Below are 23,590 nucleotides of genomic sequence, written 5' to 3' on the forward strand. Positions count from 1 at the left end.
GTTTATTACATTATTTATTGTTTTACGATATTTTATGCTGACGGACCCAACTGACTGCCTTGTTGAAGTTGCTTTAATCAGCAGCAGTGGCAATTAGTTGTACATTGATCGTGCTTAATTTTTAGTCGTACGATTTTTGTAAAGCTGACAAGCAGAGCATTATTTCTGGTGTATACAGTGTGAGTATGTATAGAAGTGAAACCTAACCAGTGAGAGTGGCGGACATGCCGTATGGAGAGAAACGATATGATACAATGGATGTGTAATGCGAGTCTTAAAGACAGGCTTAGTTCTAATTATTTTAAAGGAAGATTAAATCAGGAACGTATAGTGTGCAGAACAGGAAATTTTGATTATATTGCCAATTTGAAAGAATAGATGAAAGTTCTTGAATCAATAGATGCAGAACAGTTGAGGTAGTAAGGTTAATTCATAGGAGAAAGCCAAGGAAAAAGATGGAAATAATACAGGGTGACCCCCCCCCCAAAAAAAAAACGGGCCCCAACTCTAATTAGGCCCCGTTTCTTAGTGTTTTGTCTGAATGAAATGAAACTTTGGCCATAACTAGTTTATTATATTCAAAACATCACATCAAAACACTACGGTCTTTGGCCTTTTTTTCTCTCCATTCTACAGCATATGTTCTAGATAGCCTCCATTTAGCTTTTGTTTTTTTTTGGGTCACCCTGTAAAAATGGACTTTAGGGGAAGAGGGAGAAATAAAGAGCTGGCCGGAGATAGATTACTTTGGAAGTTAATTTCTTGAAGCTGCATGTGAAATGGACATTATGATGATGATGAATTCTTGTGCGATAACAACAAGATGAAAAATACTTACTATCTGTACTCTGTCATTTATCGAAAACTTCTTTTTGGGAATAATTTTCATTGCAAATTTTTTGCACGTTCCTTTTGAAAAGCAAAGTTTTACTTCTCCGCACGCACCTCTGAAAGAAACAAGCAAGAAAACTTTTTGAAATTCTATCAAACGAGTCTATCATTAAGTTACCAAAATCTCACAAACAATGCTTGATTACTGTATTGGAGAGGAGGGGGGAGGCATTATTTTTTTGTACATAGATATCAAAATATAATCAATATTATAGAAAAATTTATGCAAGTTTTATGGGAAAAAAAAATGACATATATTGTAAGATTGATTGGTTATTGCAGCATTCGCACTGGATTGGTTGGGCCAGCTCCATCCAACAAATTCACTGCATCCCGTATAACAGCCGACCAAGACGGCGGTCAGAGGTTGTTTTTACTACAAGTGTAAGCCATTTGTGGTTCCATTGACGGGACCTGTAGAGGCAGGGGCCAAGGATCATTTCAGTATCCCATTTCACCGTGCTGAGCCAGGTCTTGAGTTGGCCCCCGCAGCGTTTCTTCCAGTCTGATGGTAGTGCTGGATCAATGGCTTCATGAATGAGGTCACCTGGGTTTCGGAGAAGCACATGGCTGAACCAGCAAAGAAGCATTGTTGAAGGGAGCATCTGCCCTGACCATGTTTTTGGAGATAAATTGTTGCTAGCGGACACATAGGATGTGGCGTAGGCAGTGATGGTCAAATACGTCCAGCTTGCGAAGGTCACTTGCACACACAGGTTTCGCAGTCATAAAGCAGAAAAGTGCGGACTGGTAGATCCTGATCTTTTGAGCTTTATCTCTTACCGGGACCAAAGCCACGACTGCAGTTGACAGAGAATGTGGCCTTCATGAACACCGGAACCGATATAAAAAAGTATAATTTCTGACCATATACGCAAACTTTTGTGCGGGTGGAGTGGTAAAAGGCCGTCATAAGATCGAGCAGTTTTTGTATGATGCTATCAGCATTCATAACCTTCCAAAGGGCGCCACGATCAATAGAGTCGAAAGCATCAGCAAAGTTAATAAAGTAGACGATGGTTTTCTGCTGGTAGCTCCAGCACTGTTCAAGCACTCTTCGGAGGGTAAATATTTGGTCGATACAGCCACGGCCTGTGCAGAATCCGCATTGATTGTCGTGTACGTATGTCTCTTTGCTGTTGAAGCCACTTTAATAAGATGATGGCAAAGATTTTTGCACTGATATCGATATGGCTGATGCCATGATTATTACTGCAGACACATTTATCTCCTTTTTTGAAAAGGGGAAGCAGGACAGCATCGCTCCAATCCTCAAGAAGGTTTCGGTTTCCCAACCGTGGGTGATAATTTGGTGTAAAATTGGGACCAGGACATTTGAAGCATGTTTGAAGATTTCAGATCGAAAACCATCTTCACCGGCTGTTTTATTGTTTTTCAGCTTTTTGATGGCGTCCAGGACTTCATTCATTGTAGGAAGGGTGATAACAGTCGTAAGCATCAGAAGGGACAGCATTGATCTGGGATGGGTGGGGGGTGGGGTAAGCAGTGAGGTAAAGTGATTACTCCAGCGTTGCTCACCTTATGGATTAAGATTTCACTGCTGCCTCCAAAAGGTTTGGTGGTTGAATGGAGAATGCTGTAAAGTTTCCTTGTATTACCTACTTATGAGGCTTGCTCTAACTCTTCAGCAATTTTTTACCAATAGATGTTGCGGTCAGCTCTCGCAAAGCAGGTGGTTTTGTGGCATAGCTGACAGAAGTCATCGGAACTGGAGCATCAAGTTTGTTTTGTTTGCAAGCTCAATTGTGCGGCCTGATATCCAATCTTTGGCACGTCTCTTGGTGGTGCTGAGAGTTTGGTGTGCTACTTCTTTGACATTGTTTTTGAATGATTACCACATGGATTCAACATTTGTGTCAGTCGGTTGAAGTGCTTCAAGACCATTGAAATGATTGGATAGATTTATATTAACTACCCATGCGGGGTCGAAGAAATACCTGGATTAGGACCCAGGCGCGGGGCGAACCCCCTCGGAGCTGATGGACCCGTAGGTCTTCCCAGGCCATCCGTCTAGGAGAAGGAAAACTCTGAAACTAAACCTAGGGGAGGGAGGTCTCTTCAGTCCTGGATGACAACCTTCCTAGAGCTGGTGACTCAAACAAATCACCGGTTGGCAAACCTAAACTGCTTAAGGAGGAGATAGACTCTGTCTATCGCTCGGCTTTCATACTCCTTCTTTGCCTATTGGCCAGGCGTAGAGGTACTATCACAGGGACTCGCTTGAATCACCCAGTGGTTGACCTTGTTTCCTGACTAGGGTAATGAACGCCGCTTTTCCCCACTCCTGCCACATCCCATCCCCCTAAACTGGACACAGTGGGGTGCTTCAGTGCCATATATGTCAGTGCAGTTGGACTGGGCTGGCTTTGCCTAATGGATTGAGGGTACCGGATTGACAGTTCCTGGCTGCTGTTTCCGACTGATAGTACAGGAGCCCTAACTCTTCGGTAGCGCTTAGAGCGGCTGCTCCATCAACAGTTGTAAAATATCGGGATGTTTGTAGTGCCATGTCGCGCATGGAAAGGGACCCTGCACTCATCCCCGGTGGGCTTTCCTGAGGCCACAATCCTGTGGGTGAGGACAGCTGATGGTCTACTTGTATTGCATGTCTGGTATTCTGCACAACTACTTGTCCAGCATCCCCTCACTCATCCACCCTAACTGAAACTTTTAAATAAAATAAAATGAAATGACAGCTCAAGCAAAAGTTACGTTTAAACCAGGACCAAACTCAAAGAAAACCAACCTGCCTCCTCCCTTGAGGCTTGCATTTACTAATATCCGCGGGCTTAGAACTAACTTAGATGATGTTGAGTCATTTCTCCTTGTAAACACCCCGGATATCTTAGCATTAAGTGAAACTAACCTTCACTCCTCCATACCCTCTAACCACTTTAACATGCCTGGTTATCTCCCACTCTACCGTAAGGACTCGGACAGACATATGCATGGACTTGGAGTCTATATTCGAAACACTCTCCCCCTAACTAGAGAAATAAAACTAGAATCAGAGGGCCAGGCCTTTATGTGCTTCAGACTAAATATGCAACACAATATTAGCTACTTATATTTTCTCTACCGCTCTCCCTCAAACCAAGACTGTACCCTAATAAACAAAGTCTCAGACAGCATAGATATAGCACTCTCCCTCGATACTAGCGCACAAATACATGTATTTGGTGACTTCAATGTCCACCACAGTAACTGGCTAGGATTCTCAAATCACACAGACGTAGCTGGTAGCGCCACATATAGCTTCTCTATATCTCATTCCCTATCTCAGATGGTTACATTTCCGACACGTTTCCCAGACCAGCACGATCAACATGCCTCACTTCTAGATCTCTTTCTGACAACAGTTCCCAATGACTGTACAACAAATGCCCATAGCCCACTCGGGAATGCTGATCACGCTGTGATAATGGTAGAAATCAGCCTAAATTCTCGCCCTAAAACTGAAGACCCACTACTCAAAACAACGAGGTATTACAAAAAGGCTGATTGGGAAGCCATCAGGGAGCTCATCAGAGATGCCCCATGGCAAAATATCTTTACTCTTCCAGCGGAACAGTGTGCAAATGAGACAACTGAATGGTTCAAAACTGCTATTGAAGCACATGTTCCCGCACGGAAATACTATAGCAAGCCCCACTCCCCCCAATGGTTTACTTCTGCTTGTGCAGCTGCCATTTGTCAAAGGCAGCATGCGTTCCGCAGATTCAACCGACATAAGTCCAGCTCAAATAAACAGAAGTTTATAGAAGCTAGAAATAATTGTAAGAGAGTGATAGACACAGCTAAGTCAGATTACTCTGAAACCACCAGAAAGCGCATCGAAGCACAGAAATTAGGAACCCGGGATTTTTGGAAAATCTACAACAGCGTAGTTAATAATGGACAGTCAATTATTCCCCCACTAACAAACAATCATGAGGTTGCTTGCACGGCAACTGACAAGGCTAATCTGCTTGCCAGTCGGTTTGCCTCAAACTCCACACTGAACTCGGTACACCACTCACTCCCTGATTTTCCTCTGCGAACAGACGCCACACTTGACGACTTGAAAATCACCCCTTCTCAGGTACATGCTATTATAAAAAACCTAGACACCTCTAAAGCATGTGGACCAGATCTCATCCCGGCTGTGCTATTAAAAAAATGCTCTGCCGAGGTTGCTCCAGTTCTGTCCAAACTTTACAATAAATGCCTTAACGAATCTTGTTTTCCCGACTGCTGGAAAACCGCCTCTGTGGTACCAGTCTTCAAGAATTCTGGTGAAAGAACTGACCCACTAAATTATCGCCCCATTAGCCTCCTCCCGCTTTTCGCCAAAATATTTGAGTCCTTAGTTAATAAAGCCCTAGTCCAGCACCTAACAGCTGCTAAACTCTTGACTGACAAACAATATGGATTCAGGCAAGCCCGTTCAACAGCAGATATCTTAACTGTAGTTTCTGAACGTATATACCGTTCATTGGATAAAACAGGGGAGGGTAGAGCGGTGGCCCTTGATATATCTAAGGCTTTTGACAGGGTATGGCACGATGGTCTTCTAAGGAAAATTAGATCATATGGAATCACTGGAAGAATTCATAACGTAATTAAATCCTTCTTAAGTAATAGAAAAATCAAAGTTGTCCTCGACGGACGTACATCCAAACAATATGACATAAATGCGGGAGTGCATCAGGGGTCTATCCTTGGACCTCTATTGTTCCTGATATTCATAAACGACCTCCCTGATAATATTGTTTCGGAGATGGGTATATTTGCCGATGACACCACTCTCTATAACAGATATGAGGGGAAAACAAATGAACACATATCCAAGAAAATGGCAGAAACACTAGAGGATGACCTCCAATCCGTAGTGGAATGGGGACAAAAATGGTTGGTCTCATTCAATGCTGCTAAGACTAAGCTTGTTTCCTTCAATAACTACAAGAAACCTTCTCTACCACCAATAGCAATGGCCAAGAACACATTGCCTGAAAGTACTTCTTTTAAACTCCTCGGCCTAACGTTTACAGGGAATATGAACTGGAATAGATACATTGAGAGCATTGCCAAGGCTGCTGCAAGGAAGGTTGGCTCCCTCTACCGTGCTAGAAAACTACTTACGCCTGCCAGTATCCTATACCTCTATAAGGCAACCATTCGCCCATGTATGGAGTACTGTTGTCACATCTGGGCTGGTGCATCTGCTGCTTGTCTCTCGCTCCTGGACAGGGTTCAAAAAAGAGTCGCAAACCTGATAGGTCCTGAACTGTCATCTGGGCTTCAACCTCTGTCCCATCGACGAGATGTTGCATCCCTCTGCCTGTTCTACAAATACTTTAATGGTGAATGCTCTGACGAACTGCAAACACTTGTACCTCCCCGACGTAACTACCCCCGACAAACCCGACAAGCTACTAAGTCTCATCCCTTTACAGTGGAGATCCCGAGGTGCAAGAAAGCCTTTTACTCCAATAGTTTCTTCCCCAGAACTGCGGGTCTTTGGAACTCCCTTCCGGGATTCTGCTTTCCCAACTGCAATGATATGCAGAAGTTCAAGTGTAATGTTAACAAACATCTTTCTACTCTTCTCCCTTCATAATGACCCCGCTAATTAATTCCCTAATAGTAGCCCCCTGCTTCAAAGTGGCACTGTGCCTTGTTTGGGGTGAAAATTGAATTAAAAAAAAAAAAAAAAAAAAAAAAGATTAATTTGAAAGGTGTTTCGAGTATCATTGCATTTGAGCCGGGCTTTATCATATTTCAATGAGTCTTCTTATTCGCCTTTAGTTGTAGGCATAGTTTTGCGCTCCATATATTGTAAAACTTGAAATGAAAACTTCAACGAGAATATAACTAAAAGTTTGGAGTTGCTTGTTATCGTATGAATTTTTTTACTCTTATTTACCCCTAACAAGGCAAATTACAACTAAGACATAAGGGGTTACTAATACAACTCCAGGAGCATTCTAAATAGGAAGTTAAGCAGCAAGATGTCTATTCATGTCGCACTTAAATTTCTGCATGTTAGTACAGTTAGGAGAGCAGGATACAGGGAGTGAATTCCAAAGTCAGGAAGTTCAAATGAAGAAACTTTCAGAGTAGAAGACTCTTCTGCATCAAGGGACTTCTACAATCAAAGAGTAAGATTTTGCTGTTGTAGAGTTAGTCAGGGGTATTTACATCAAGAGGGTACATATTCAGAGCACATTCCATTAAAATAGTGCTAAAAATAGCACTGAGATGCAACATTGTGGTGATGGGACAGAGGTTGGAGACTGGTTGATAGTGCGGGACCTATTAGATTGGAAATTTTTTCGTTGGACTGTGTTCATATGCATGTTGCTCATTTACGACAATGTATTTTTTTAGTATCTTGTTATTTATTTTTTTTTTTTTTTTTGCATATTCAATTAATATCTGATGATTTTTACATTGTCACAAAAAGTGGTGAATATTGTCAGGTTGAACATCTGGGCAAAAATGAGGAGCAACAATGAATTCATGAATGCCCCAAGGAAGAGAGATAGATGGAGAGCCATAGCACGACTTGAAGGAATGAATTGTTATAATCTATTTGTACACGCCCAAGTATTTTTTGTTCTTTCACATATTAGCTTGAGGTGAAAATATAATATATATATATATATATATATATATATATATATATATATATATATATACTTCAGAATAGTTTTTATTTAACAATCAGTTGTTATGGAAACGTGAGATTGTAGGTTTACAAAATATTACTGGCAGTAATATTCTATAAGTTATCCCATCTAAACAAGAAATGCTCGATATGCAAGATAGAGCAAATAAATTAAATCATAATTCAATGAATTTCAAAAAACTCTCATTGAAATGAAATGAAGTGATTGAGTTTCATATCAAAGAATTTTTATTATTCTAAGCAAGACAAAGAATGCTTTAGAAAATTAATCTCCTTAACCTATAGGGTTTTGATGTCTACCAGCTCATCAGAGGATTTTACCAAGCAAGCTGGATATAAAAAAACATCCTTTTTCTGCAAATCCTCCTGCTACAGGACTTCTGATAAATTGATTATTTTGACTTTGACTTTCCATGTCTCACTGACTTTAGCAAATAGGGTGCATACCTTTATAAGTATTTGCTAATATTTTCTCTCTGATGAGATGGTAGACATCGAAACCCCATAGGTTAAGATTAATTTTCTAAAGCATTCTTTGTCTTGCTTAGAATAATAAAAATTCTTTGATATGAAACTCAACCACTTCATTTCATTTCAATGAGAGGTTTTTGAAATTCATTGAATTACAATTTAATATATATATCCAATAAAATGTGGTGGACATTGTAATAAAAAAAAAAAAAATTTTAATCTGATAAAATGTGGTGGATATTGTATACTCACTTTCCCAGAAGTTTCGTTACAGTATATTTCTCTGTCACTACTTTCGGCAAATCATTGTCAGTGTTTTGTAGATCATTATAAAGATAAACTGAAAACAAAAAGTAAAAACCAACATCAAAAAAGAAAAAATTCTTTCAAATCGTGTTAACTTGCATTTCTGAAATGAGGATTGATTATTCGTATTTGGATTCTTTGGAAACATGAAAATAACTCAAGATGAAAACAGCATTTCAAAGAACTGAAATAATACGGACTGCATTTATGTTTCCAATTTATTCATGAACATCAATGTGGTTTTAAAAGGACAAAAATTTGTCATTAAAATTCTTCATCTGATATTCTAACATTAAAAAAAGAAATCTTTCTTTTAACAGAATATTTATAAAAAAACTTTTTGGTTATCATTTCTACTTCATTTCAGATCGCTCCTACAATTTTAATTTATTTTTTTTTTGTTTATTAAATTGTAAGATGAAAGTGCAAAGTATACACATTCCCTATGTTAAGCAACGCTTTTATAAATAACATTATTATTTAGAAAAATCATGCTTAATATGGGATGGGGGTGCAACCGGAAGTGAAGTGGAAACAGTAGTATTAAAGGTAACCATTTTTAAATCATTTTGCCATAAGTTAATTGACAAGCACCACATACAAAAGGTTCATTTGCTTTAAACACTCAATTAACAAAGAATGATAATTAATTATCAGGAAGTTTCATCAGATGTCCTGTTGGCATGGCTGAATATTTGGGTACATCCTCACATTTATAGATGTATATATTGGTCTGTCAGGCTTCAGTTTTGAATAGCATTTTTACATTTCTAGCCATTGTTCCTATAAATAATTTGCAACTGTATTTTTTGTATTGCCTGCACTAAAGATTGAACCATTAACCTCCAGAAGAGGATCACTGAGCACTGAATTTGACTTGGCATGTTTATCTGATACACTATGTGGCTTTTGTCGACAATTACTTCAGACTTCTACCCAATTACGGCTGATGAAATAAGAGCATGCTACCTTTTTGGATTAAATAAACGGTTCCATTTGAAATTGCATGTAGATTTCCAAGTTCAGCAAGATACATGTGAAGGTTACAACCGGTCGAAACGTGAAAATAGCATTAGTCCTCATCTCAAAAATTCAAAAGCAAATTATAATCTGAAACTTGTCATTTTTAAAACTACTAATCAAAAAACAGATTCAATAATTAATCTATAAACGAAATAGTCAAACTACTGTTGATAGCACGGAAGCGAGTGAAGAACAAAAAAACTTCAATCATTGGTTAACATAATACATAATCATAACTATTCATCTGATAAATAAGTGCAAGTCCAGTGTTCAACCTAATTAAAATAATTTTAAATACAGAAAAAGATTTTTCTGATGTACCCACCACAGATCGAAAATGTAACATTCCCAAAATCACAGAAATTGATCAATTTTTTTTATACATAGAAAAACATTTTAACAATTTTTAGCAATTGTAATATTTAACTGTAGTTATTACAAGGCTGATTTTAATCTTAATAGTTCAAATTGAAACGTCTCCTTTTATTTATTAAAGATGGCAGATCAAGACTATGTTACACTTCCTCATAAAATTTCATTTTTCGAGTAAAAAAAAAAAAAAACTGGGCATGTACATCAAAGATTTTTCTGTATTTTCGTTTTGTTAATTAGGGTAATCTCCGGACTTGCACTGATAATTGCTTTAAAATACAGAGTGACCATAAAAAAAAAAAAAGCCACTCATGGAATTGATAAAAAATCTACAATCTAAATTATATTCGGTAAAAATAAACTTCAATCGATGGCTGACTTGTCCACCAAGTTTTAGTTAAGAATGTTCAACAATCTTTGTTTTATCACCAATGATAGATGTTGAGGCTTTACTAATAGTTTAATCAGTAGAAGGTGTCATACTGAATCAGACCAACAAAATTAAACTTAACGATGCAATAAAAAGATCAGTTTATTTTATTTTTTTGATCCAAAGTTCAAACAATTTTTTCACCTTACCCCATGTAAGGCCAGTTTTCCACAACTAATCATATGAATCGCCTATCTTTTTGTGGTAATGGTTTGATGAGGTATAGCAATAAATGCCAGCAGTTGGCATGTGCCCACTACTGACACACAAACATGGAACCTTTCTAATACAAAAATAATACAAGTATGCAAATTTAGGTGCTGTTGGGAGTCTGGGGTGGCAGCATAAAAAAGACATTTTTTTGTTAGACACAAATCTTTCATTTTTGGATGTTGCTTCATTTGCATGGGAGTTGGAAGAGGAAAAAAAAAGAAAAAAACTGCTGCTTAGGTGAATAAGCAAACATTTTGTCATGGGAGAAAGAAAGAGAAAATAATCCGACTCCAGTGCGTGTTTTATTTTCAACTTTAAAGAATTTACATAACTAAAATCGAAATTCTTTTAAAATATTGTTTAGCCACCAAAAAAAAAAATTTTTAAATAAAAATAATAAAAAAAGAGAATTGTAAATCTTTTACCTTTATTATATTTAAACGACAACGCAATTTCATCATTATTATTTAAAACTTGTTTGTTTCCTTTACCTGAAAAAACAAAAAACGGAACATTTAAATAAAGTTATTTCAGTTGAAACTTATTTCTGCAAATATTTCTGGCATTTAATCCTGAAATAGTTTGTTTTATATATAATTTTTTTATTGGAATCCTTTGAAATGAGTAATGTGTGTATCGATTTGTGGACTGTTAGCCTCATATTCATAGTTGTTTTGGCTCACCACGTTTCAACCAACTCATCCTATGACCATCTTCAGGTGATTAACTGCAATGGAATAGGAATGCTGAGCCTTGTAACTGTATCCCTAGCAATTACTGACTTCCATGATTGTTGGCTCACCACGTTTTGGCCAACAAAACATCTGGCCTTATTTGGGTAGGATTGAAACCGCTATCTTCAGACAATGCACACCTGGAAGTGTAGAGATTCAATACCTCTATTTACTGCGCCACAGGCCCTGCAGGATTTTTTTTTATTTTTTTTTTTTTATTACATTTTCACCCCAAACAAGGCAAATTGCCACTTTGGTGTAGGGGGCTACTATCAGGGGAAACATCTACTGGGGTACTATGTAGGGATTTGAGCAGCGAGATGTTGGTTCACATTGCACTTGAACTTATGCAAGTTAGTACAGTTGGGGAAGCAGTGACCTGGAATGGAATTCCAAAGTCTAGCAGTTCTGGGGAAGAAACTACTGGAGTAGAAAGATCTTTTACATCTAGGGATCTCTACAGTGTGGGGGTGGGATCTTGCAGCTTGTCGGGTCTCTCAAGGGTGTTTACGTCGTGGTGGCACAAGTGATTGCAGTTTATCAGAGCATTCCCCATTATCATACTTGTAGAACAGGCAGAGGGATGCAACGTTTCGACGATGGGACAGAGGCTGAAACTTAGATGCCAGTTTAGGGCCTATCAGATTTGCGACTCTTTTGAACCATGTCAAGGAGCGAGAGACTAGTAGCCGATACACCAGCCCAAATATGACAGCAATACTCCATACATGGGCGAATAGTGGCCTTATAGAGGTACAGGATACTTTCGGGTGTTAGAAGTTTTCTAGAACGGTAGAGAGAGCCCACCTTCCTCGCAGCGGCCCTGGCAATGCTCTCGATGTAATTGTTCCAGCTCATGTTTCCTGTGAACGTTAGGCCAAGGAGCTTGAGAGGCGTACTCTCAGATAAAGAGTCGTTGGCCATTGCTATAGGTGGTAGAGAAGGTTTCTTGTAATTATTGAATGAAACCAGTTTTGTCTTGGCAGCATTGAACGTGACTATCCATTTTTGTCCCCATTCCACTACAGATTGGAGGTCATCCTCTAGTGTTTCTGCCATTACTTTAGATATATGTTCATTTGTTTTTCTGTCGTGCCTGCTATAGAGTGTGGTGTCATCAGCATATATACCCATCTCTGAGGTAATTTTGTCAGGGAGGTCATTTATGAATATCAGGAACAGCAGAGGTCCAAGGATATATCCCTGGGGCACTCCCGCATTTATATCATATTGTTTAGATGTACGACCGTCGAGGACAACCTGGATTTTTCTCTTATCTAAGAAGGATTTAATTATGTTAAGTATTCTACCAGTGATACCATATGATCTAATCTTCCTGAGGAGACCCTCATGCCATACCCTATCAAAAGCCTTGGATATATCTAGAGCTACCGCTCTGCCCTCTCCCGCTTTGTCCAGTGAATGGTATATGCGTTCAGAGATTACAGTGAGGATGTCTGCCGTGGAACGGGCTTGTCTAAATCCATATTGTTGGTCGGTCAGAAGTTTAGTATCTGTAAGGTGCTGGACTAGAGCATGGTTAATTAAGGTCTCAAATATTTTGGCAAAAAGTGGGAGGAGGCTAATAGGGCGATAATTTAATGGGTCAGTTCTTTCGCCAGAATTCTTGAATACTGGTACCACAGAAGCAGTTTTCCAACAGCCCGGAAAGCAAGATTCATTAAGGCATTTGTTGTAGAGTTTGGAGAGAACTGGAGCTACTTCGGCTGAGCACTTTTTTAATAGCACAGCTGGGATGAGGTCGGGTCCACATGCTTTGGAAGTGTCAAGGTTTTTTATGATAGCATGCACCTGAGCAGGGGTGATTATTAGATCGTCAAGCGTGGCGTTTGTCCACATAGGAAATTGAGGTTTAGAAGGTCCAGTGTGGAGTTTGAGGCAAACCGACTGGCAAGCATGTTAGCCTCCTCGGTTGCTGAGCAAAGAACCTCGTGATTGTTGGTTAGTGGAGGAATTGTTGATTGCCCATTATTTACTACACTGTTGTAGATTTTCCAGAAGTCACGAGTTCCTAGTTTTTGTGCTTCGATGCGTTTTTTAGTGGTTTCCGTAAATTCCCTCTTAGCTGTCGCTATTTCTTTCTTAACGTTACTTCTAGCTTCTATGTACTTCTGTCTGTTTGAACTGGACTTATGTCGGTTAAACCTGCGGAATGCATGCTGCCTTTGGGCAATGGCAGTTGCGCAAGTCGAAGTAAACCATTGGGGAGAGTGGGGCTTGCTATAGAATTTCCGCATGGGAACATGCGCTTCGATTGCAGTTTTTGAACCATTCAGTGGTCTCGGTTGCACACTGTTCAGCAGGAAGAGAAAAAATATTTCCCCATGGGGCGTCTGATAAGATCTCTGATGGCTTCCCAGTCAGTCTTTTTATAATATCTCGTTGTTTTGAGCACTGGCTCTTCAGTTTTGGGTCTAGACTTTAGGGTGATTTCAACCATTATCACTGCATGATCAGCGTTCCCAAGTGGGCTGTCGGCTTTTGTTATACAATCATCAGGAACTGTGGTCAAAAACAGATCTAAAAGTGATGCGTGTTGTTCTTCCTGATCAGGGAAACGGGTTGGAAAAGTAACAATTTGTGATAGGGAGTGAGATATAGAGAAGCTATGAGTTGCGCTGCCCGCTGCATATGTGTAAGTAGAGAATCCAAGCCAGTTTTTGTGATGGACATTAAAGTCACCAAATACATGTACTTGGGCGCTAGTGTCGAAGGAGAGTGCTGTGTCTATGCTGTCAGATACTTTGTTTATTATGGTGCAGTCTTGGGTCGAGGGAGAGCGGTAGAGAAAGTAAAAGTGGCTAATGTTGTGTTGCATAATTAGTCTAAAGCACATAAAGGCTTGATCATCCGATTCTAGGTTTGTTTCTCTAGTCAAGGGAAGGGTGTTACGAATGTAAGCTCCAAGTCCGTGCATATGTCTGTCAGAGTCCTTACGGCAGAGTGGGAGATATCCAGGCATGTTAAAGTAGTTAGAAGGGATGGAGGAGTGTAGGTTAGTCTCACTTAGTGCTAAGATATCCGGGGTATTTGTGAGGAGAAATGCTTCAATATCAGCTAAATTAGTTCTAAGCCCACAGATATTTGCGAATGCAAGCCTCAAGGGAGGAGGCAAGTTGGATTTGTTTGACCCTAAGCCTGGTTTAAGCTTATTTTTAGATTGTACTGTCATCATTTTTTAACGAGTTTCAGTTAGGTTAGGGGAAGCCGAGCAGGAGGTTATGCAGAATATCACATGCATCACAAGTAGACCATCAGCTGACCCTCCATCAACTAGGACTGTGGCCTCAGGAAAGCCCACCAGGGATGAGTGCAGGGTCCCTTTCCATGCACGCCATGGCACTGCAAACATCCCGGTATTATACAACTGTTGATGGAGCAGCCGCTCTAAGCGCTACCAAAGAGTTAGGGCTCCTGTACTACCAGTCGGAAACAGCAGCCAGTAACTGTCAATCCGGTACCCTCAACCCATCAGAGGAAGGTCAACCCAATCTAATTGCTCAAGCATATATGGTACTCAAGCATTCTCAAGTGCCCAGCTTTAGGGGTGGGGTGTGTCGGGAGTGGGGGAAACGGCGTTCATTGCCCTAGACAAGAAACAAGATCTACCAATGGGTGTTTCTGTCGAATCACTGTGATAGTATCTCTGCGCCTGACTAATAGGCAAAGAAGGAGTATGGAAGCCGGGCGATAGGTAGGACCTATCTACTCCTTAAGCAATTTAGGTTTGCAAACCGGTAATTTGTTTGAGTCACCAGCTCTAGGAAGGTTGTCATCCAAGACTGAAGAGGCCTTCCTCCTCTTTGGTTTAGTTTCAGAGTTTTCCTTCTCCAAGACGGATGATCTGGAAAGATCTACTGGGTCCGTCACCACTGAGAGGGTTTGCTCCGCGCCTGGGTTCTAATCCAGGTATTTCTGCGACCCCGCGTGGTTAGTTAATGTTATTGGGTTAGTTTGTAGGGGTTATATATCTGCTAAATAGTTACACTCCTCAAAGTGAATTAGGGACATTGTTATTTCATTGTTACTGGATAAAGGGGTTGAGTAGAGCTCATGCAATGTAAGCAACTATGATTGTAAGAAGGCTTGTTAGGAGATAATGTGGTTTGAGGCTTTCTCATATATATACATTTTTTATTATTTTTCTTTATTTTTTTAATTTTTTTTTTATTCATGTGAGCTTGGGCCTAGTATAACATTAAAGTGTGAGTAGGTGTTAAGAATTGAACTATGAGTTGTGCCAAAACTATATTTTAGATGACAGCAGGGCATGAGATGCGAGTGCAATATAGTACGGATAAAACAGTAAGTTTTGAGTCATGTGTAATTTGGTAAATAGATATATGGGCTGGTTTTAGTAGGTGCGAATAAAGTTGAAAGGTACATAGTGAGTTTCTATTATTGAGAGATGTTTTCAGCTTTCACGTAAGAGTTATGGACATTTAGCATAGCAAGGAGCATTGGTTCAGTTTCGTATTTGCGTTGCAAAGCTATCTAAGAGGAGACATAGTTGTGTAATGCAGTGCGGTGTGCTTTGCTTCCGAGTACATACTTTGGCTGTTAAATACCAACTGGAATAGGACTGAACTCCAATGCATGTCTAAAGGGTAGAATTGTATAGATGTGTAGTAATGACTAGGCAGTTAGCATGTGAGGGTTAGGGGCTGGAAGTTAAAGATTCCAGTACAAAACAGTGTGAAATGTAGGAGTTAAGTGGCGGTTTGGTGGGAAGGAGCAGATTGTTAGCCTTCAAGAGACAGGGATTATTAATTTACAAGAAACATATCTACATTAGGATTTAGAGTGGCAGGTAATTTTTTTTTTTTTTTTTGCGCATGCAGGTTAGACAGGTCTTGGAGGTAAAATGTATATTGGGATTTCGTAGCTAGCAGTTAGGTGTTTGTTCCAGTTACAAGAACTAGTTCATGGTGGATCGGAAATTCGTATTTTGTATTTATAGGCAGACAATTAAGGTCACGCATAGAGCATAGCATCCACTCAGGAAGAATAGTTCTAGTATCACAGCTAAGATACTGCATATTTAGGTTACGAATAGTGAGAGTTAAAATTGGGCGGCACTTTTTTTTTTTTCTTTTTTTTTTTTTGCACCTTACCATGGCTGTTAATATTAAGTATTGTACTTAAATAAAGTTCTTCTGTCATCTAATTAATCTAAATAGGGATTCCCCCCACCCCATTACTACGTCGATGTGACATGGTAAAAAGAAAGATTTGTCAGGAAATGGTTTTAAAATAAGTGAATCAAGAATGGTCAAGATTTGTGAGAAATAAGATAAAATTACATAGAATGATATGAGCACAAACGAAAAAAAAGAGGGTTAGATTTGTTTGGTTTTAAAAATAAAATAAATAAGTAAAAATAGAATAAAATAAAATATTAAAATAAAAGAAAGTGTGCAAAAAAAAAAAAATCATGGTTTGATTTTTTGGTCTTATAAAATCAAAGTTTTTGTTCTTACCTGATCCTCCATTGTTGGGTTTGAATGGTATTATATATTATTTTTTTTTATTTGAATCCTTTGGAAATGAGTAATTTGTGTATTTGTTTATTTATGGACTGTTATCCTCATCTTATTGTTTCAGCATGTTTCGGTCAACTCATCTTCTGGCCTTCTTCAGGTGATTAACTGCAACGGGATAGGAATGCTGAGTCTTGTAACTGTATCCATCCTGCCACAGTTAATCACCCGAAGAAGGGCAGAGGATGAGTAGGCCGAAACATGGTGAAACAACAACAACTATGAGATAACAGTCCACAAATAGATAAATAGTTTTTGTTTATTATCTAAATAAATGGCTGTTAAGATTTATTTTTACTTTTTAAAAAAATAAATTTTAAGTGAATCTCATACACAGTTTAATTCTTTATGAAAACAAAAAAAAAAAGTAAAAAAAAAAATGTTTAGCAAGAACAGTAAAGAAAAATCTTAGCCCTTGGGTAAGCAATCCTATGGTAACATTCTGCAGATGAGAAGTGTTTGCGAAGAAATTCTTCATGAAAATTATCTTTAGATTTTGGGTTGATGCAATTTTAATCTAAATAGAAATTGGCAACACTCCTTTCTACTGCACGTACAACTCCCTCAGACATCAGCATTAACAGATGCACTCTTACTTACGGATATTTGATTCACACAAGATGTTTTTGTAAAACTGGAAAAACTTAACACTGAAAAGAGTATGGGGCCAGATAATATTCCCAATATTCTGCTCAATCAGTGTGCTTGCTCATTATCTGTTTAACCTATCGTTTGTATCTGATCACATGCTTCTTCTATGGAAGATCTTTACCGTGGTTCTGGTCTACAAGTGCAGAGGTGATAGATCAAAGTAATCTAGTTATCATCCAATTTCTCTGTCCTCTTGTCTCGGCAAAGTCATGGAGCACATTGTGACCAACTGTCTTCACATCTCATAGATAATGTGCTCATCAACCCATCTTAATTCGTTTTTCTAAAATCACATTCTGCTGTGGAACAGGCCTCTTGTTTGTAGCAGCACTTGGCTCCAAAATGTGAGATTTAGAAGTGCACATTCTTTTACCAACGCATTCGGAACTGTTCCTCACTCGCCCCTGCAACAAAAACTGATGCTTTTAGTTATACCAACTCTTAACGGCAATGTGTTCTCTCAGCTGCCAAACACTAGACTCACTGTCCTTCTCAATTCATCCTTAATACAACTAATTCTTTCAAATACAAACTAATGCCTTTTTTTTTTTTTTTTTACATAGGAGACACCACTTATCAAGAGGCCACTCTAGGATAAGGGTTAAAGAGTGTACAGTAATCAATGGGACAATATCATAGTAATCATTAGTCGTGGAAATTTGGTAAATTGGATTACTTAAGGAGAACGGCTCATCAAGAACTTGTTTACATTGGACTTGAAGACGACCATATTGTAGTCAGCTGGAAAGCAGGTGAACAGAAGAGAGTTCCACAGGTGTGCAGTTCTAAGAAAGAAGTTTTATTCATTTATTCATGGAATCTACGTTTAGCTTTAGGCACAGATAAAGAGTGGGGGAAATTATTGACAGTGTTTTCAGCTATGCCTTTCTATTTTTAAGGCATAACGCTCAACCATTTTGTAGTTATATAATGCCACATCAAGTCATTTTGGTAGGTTTTATTCTTTAAATTCTTAATATTCTCAAATTATTCATTTCCAGTGTAAAGTTGTTTGGTTCGATTATTTTAAGTTTTATGGCATTATTTTTTTCAAGAAACGTTTACTATTTTTTAGGTTATTTTATGAGAAATTATGTTGCTGTTTAATATATTCAAATATTTATAGATTAATTTGTTTTGTATATGTGCATTTTTAAATAATCTATACTGTAAAGTCTACTTAACCCATAGTTCAGACACTGACTAGGCAAGAATCAACCTTGAAGTAATAGTGATTATGTCAGATATTGAGGCCACACAAATAGATGCTATTTAAGGGCATATCTAAGATCAGATTGGAGTAAATAAAATTTGAGTAGTAGACAAGGTTGGGAAATAGGACAGACAGAATAAAACCTTTTACATAAGAAAGATGGAAAAAACAAAAATTAACGGATTCTAGTGTGCTGTTAAAAACTACCCAGAAATAGCTTTTATACGAATCCTAATCAAAGAATACATTCAATAATTAATCCATAAAAATAACCAAAGTCAAAGTGCTGTTAATAACACAGAAATCACTGAAAAGCAAAAAAAAAAAAAAAAGTTTTCAGCTCAATTCAATCATTGGTCGATATTTAATATAAAGGCCGGGATTCAACAACTATCTACAGAGGTATACATACATACATATATATATATAGGTAGAACCTCTTGTCCAATAATTTCCAAGAGCATTTAGTGTTGCAATAGAAACAAAATTACTTGTAAATAAGTTGCAATTATTGCTAGGCATCTCATAATTGTAGCCTTTTGCGAAACGAAGCTAAAAAGGAAACAAATACAAAAAATAACTTACCAACTTTCTCAGAATTAATGAATGTTCCATTTGTGCTTCGATCCTCCAGAAAAACATGTGTTCCTACACTGGTCTTTTCCTAAAAAATAAATCATCCTCACATTTATTTTTTTTCTTTTTATCAAACAACAGTTCAAAATTGTAAGAAATACTTTAAATGCATTCACACATATCACTTGGAAGCTTTGTCCAGCAATCAGAGGCTCAAATTTGAAATAATATTTTCATTACCAAGCACACTTCCTATAAATATCCGTTCTTATTTGGAAAAAGCTAATAATACACTTACACATAAGAGACTGTACCCGAAACGAATACATACATCATAAAAAAATTTCTGTATTATATATATATATATATATATATTATTCAAACTCAACCAGCGCTTTTAAGGAACAAAAATCTTAACATGACCAACGCACTGTTCTGAGATTTTAAAAACTACCGTAAAAACAACAAACGCACTTCTACTTGCTGATTCTCTGTTCCAACAACAACATGGCAAAAAAAGACATACTGATGATGAAGCTTTGCTTCGAAATATATTTATGAATTTCAAACAAAATAAATGTCTGTTTAGTTTGTAATAATACGTTGTGTTGGCTTCAAATGTATATAATGCATATTTTATTATATGATGATTGCAACGTCTTGTCAGACGAGTGCCACTCCCTCAGACATTTAAAATCCATGAGTCCAAATGCCTGAGGGAGTATCTATACAAAAATGATGTTACAGAGTCTTAGCTTTGTACGACAGCTAAGTCTCTCTCTCGGTTCAAAATGTTGAGATCCAGCAACAAGCAAGAGCAAGATTAGCCAGCAACAAATTAAACTGCAGACCAGCTTAATGCGGGTACTGGTCTCCCGCTTTATGGTTTTTTTAAATCAGAGATTTGCTTCTCCTAGAAAGGTTGCCTTCACCACGGCTTACGGGAGCCCTCTCCACCCCATTAATGAATGTTCCATTTGTGCTTCGATCCTCCAGAAAAACATGTGTTCCAGAATTAATGAATTTTATTATATATATATATATGTATATGTGTGTATATATATATATATATATATATATTAAAAGTTTGACTCTTGTCCAGGTAACCTACATCTAAAGTTTCAAGTGTTTAGACCCAAAGTTGGTGGAGGAGTTTGGTAGAGTCTACAAACGTCAACTCTTTCAACTTTGACCTCCTGGCAGCCAAATTTTCACCCAAAAATTGATTAAAAAGCTTGCTGCTAGTCTGAATACCATTTATGTAAAATTTCAAATGTTTAGACACAAAATTGGCTGAATAGTTTGCTAGAGATGGCAAAGGTAAAATCTTTTGAACTTTGACCCCTTGGCAGCCCAATATTTTCGGCTAAAAACCGATTAAAAAGTTTGCCCTATGTCTGAATACACTTTATGTAAAATTTTAAATGATTAAACCAAAAATTGGCTGAGTAATTTGGTAGAGACAGCAGCGGTCAAATTTCTTTTAACTTTGACCCCTTAACATTTATTGTTTTGGACTCAAATCAAATTAACAAGTTTGATCCATGTCCAAGTAACCTACATCTAAAATTTCAAGGGTTTAGACTCAAAATTCGCGGAGGAATTTGGTAGAGTTTTCAAAAGTCAAATCGTTGAACTTTGACCCCTCGACAACAAAATTTCTGGCCAAAAACAGATTAAAAAATTTTCTCAAATCTCAATATCCCTTATTTCAAATCTCGAGTCTGTAGACTGAAAATTGACAGAGTAGTTAGGTAGGGAAATGTACACGCACAGACAGACAATTTTACTTTTATAGATATATATCAAAGAATAACAGTATAGTTACATTTCATGATCTAGGTATTTATTTTTCATGCAAAACAGCTCCTTCCAACATATTACAATTTCTGTACATTTTTTACAGATCGGTTTCATTATGTAGAAAAAAAAAACGGTTATTATATCAATACCATCTCTTTTCATGCATATACTCTTCAGAAAAATTAGAAATTCCTTGCTTAGGTAGAAAAAAATGCATGACAATATAATTCTGTAAAAAGAAAAGTTCATAAAAGACTCAACATCATGTGTTTGTTCCGGCAGCTATCTTTATTCATACATTTTTTTTTTCTACCTAAACAAAGAATTTCTAATCTTTCTGAAGAGTATATGCATGAAAAGAGACAGTATTAATATAATAACCAATTGTTTTTGCATTATGGAATGGAGCTTTAAAAAATGTACTGAAATTGTAATGTGCTGGAGGAACCGTTTTGCATGAAAAATAGATATTTGGATCTTAGAATGTAACTATATTATTCTTTTATATATGCTGTTTTATATTTAGTATACATTGGGCTTCTAAACAAAAAGGAATGGTATACACAAGAGCTAAATAGAATTGAAAAAACATTTTACCAAAACATATATATATATATATAATTAAACATTAAAATATATTGGTAAAGCACCAATTTTTTTCCAAAGTGCTCAATACAAGGTAAAGCTTTATAAAAATACATTATATAAACATTTCAAATTATAACTAATTTCCAATGTATTGATAATATGAACTAAAAGAATATTTTTTCAAAAGTGCTCAATACATAGGTAGAGCTTTTATAAATAAAATTGTATGAAGATCAGAAGTAACCTAATGTCGATTAACAAGTGTTTCGACACTAACGCATGTTCAACAACAAATTTGTTGTCTGTATTTTCAGCTGATTTAGGACGAATCTGATGCGCTGAATCCAAAAATCACATTGGTTTTGTTCAATCATGTCAAGTTGAGAGTAAAATGCCATGTTGAATAATTGTTTTGATTGGAAATGATTATTTTAATGACAAGAAGTATTCAGGTTCGATAGTTCTGGATAATTATGTCGAAAAGTGATCAGTTTGAAACCTTGAAATCTTCCAAAATCTGGTGCTCAGTATACACGAAGAAGGACTGGCCTGTGCGGGAGGAATTGGTGTCTTGCAAAGAAAGGAACATCATCAACAACGACCCTCTGGGTGACAGAGACAATACTCTTGCCACATCAAGCAGTTCATCAAGGCTGATGGTGACTGCTTCACTTACTTGTGCTAGGCTTTTCCAGGATTAATCATGGAGAAGTTAAAAGCTGGCATTTTGATGGTCCTCAGATCCGGCAGTTTATCAGAGATACGGAGTTTGAAAACTCAATGTATGACGTGTCACTGTATTCTGGTAGTGAAGAACTTTCTTGGTAACAATAAGGCCAGATATTACGCAGAACTTGTCAACACCATGCCCATTTGCTTTCAGAAACCTGGGCTGCAACATGAGCGTCAAGATGCACTACCTATTTTCACATATGGACTGGTTTCCTGCGAATCTGGGTTCAATTAGTGACGAGTAGGGGGAAGAGATTCCATCATGACCTGAAAGAGATGGAAACCAGGTATCAGGGTTACCAAGACACAGGCATGATGACTGATAACTGTTGGAATCTGAAGAGAGACCTTGCTACTGCTGAGTATTCCAGGAGTTTGAAGAAATGGAATTTTAAGCTCTAAAATTTGAACAATGGTGAAGCAATACGCAATATACATGTACTTGCCTTTATCAATACCCACCATTCAGTTTACAGTAATCAATGTTTTTATCAGGTAATCAATATATGTTGTTGACAAAACATTTTCTCTTTAAAATATTTAAGATGAAATGTGTTGACAAAAATGTAATCGACTTTGTCACAAGATCTGATTTTTTTTTTTTTCCAAAAGCAACTTAGCACAAAAACCTGACCTGATGGAGAGAAACAGATGCCATTTCCTGATTCAACAAAAATACCCGAAATCAGTTGTAGAAATCTAGACAACATTCAAAAAGTGAAAAATTGTTGCCCAGTATAATGATTAATATAATGAAAAAAAAAAATTCTCCAAAAATTTACCAATGAGAGTCGACAAGTTGACCTCGATTAAACGTGTCATTTATTGTCTAGAGGTCAATTCACCCTACCCCCAACACATTTGCTGAGTGCACATAAACTTTAAGGCTAATTTCTCTACTCCCTCCCTTCACAACCTCATTTGTCCCTGCCACCCGAACATACGCATACTTAATTATTGCAATTAGGAAGGGAAGACTTATGATTCATGATTAAAAGTAAATTTGTATATATATAAATATATATATTCCTTTAATCTTAGGGGGAAAAAGGGGGAACAGGAGAGGAAAGAAACAGAAATGGGGAGCCAGCTGACTGGTTTCGACCCTCGCTTCTCAAAGCTGTATTGAGGGAATTTTTAAAACAAAGAATGAAAAAGCAATTAAAATTGCGTTTTATTCAATTTACAGGAGAAAAAAAAAAAAAAAAAAAAAAAAAAAAAAGAAAGTGGGAAAACGATTAAAATAAAACAGTGTTATGGTCAAATACCCTAGAAATTAATCATGTTCAAACTCAGGAGGCATTCCCTTTGCTTGCAAAGAGAAGGTTTTCTAAG

The 23,590-nt window shown here is 37.5% G+C and overlaps 1 protein-coding gene across 1 annotated transcript in view; it reads right to left on the reverse strand.

Annotated features, from left to right (window-relative positions):
* Window positions 1-23,590, reverse strand: part of LOC145278625 (serine/threonine-protein kinase Chk2-like) — an 85,356-nt gene that overhangs the window by 33,747 nt on the left and 28,019 nt on the right. The window contains exons 3-6 of the mRNA XM_080130675.1: window positions 19,142-19,220; window positions 10,823-10,888; window positions 8,306-8,393; window positions 839-947 (exon numbers count right to left, since the gene is read on the reverse strand). Coding sequence (XP_079986801.1) covers window positions 839-947; window positions 8,306-8,393; window positions 10,823-10,888; window positions 19,142-19,220 — 342 coding nt within the window. The remainder of the gene's footprint in view (window positions 1-838; window positions 948-8,305; window positions 8,394-10,822; window positions 10,889-19,141; window positions 19,221-23,590) is intronic.

This window comes from Euprymna scolopes, chromosome 1 (genome assembly GCF_053919585.1).
Source record: "Euprymna scolopes isolate OS-2025 chromosome 1, ASM5391958v1, whole genome shotgun sequence".
Taxonomy (NCBI): Eukaryota; Metazoa; Mollusca; class Cephalopoda; order Sepiida; family Sepiolidae; genus Euprymna; species Euprymna scolopes.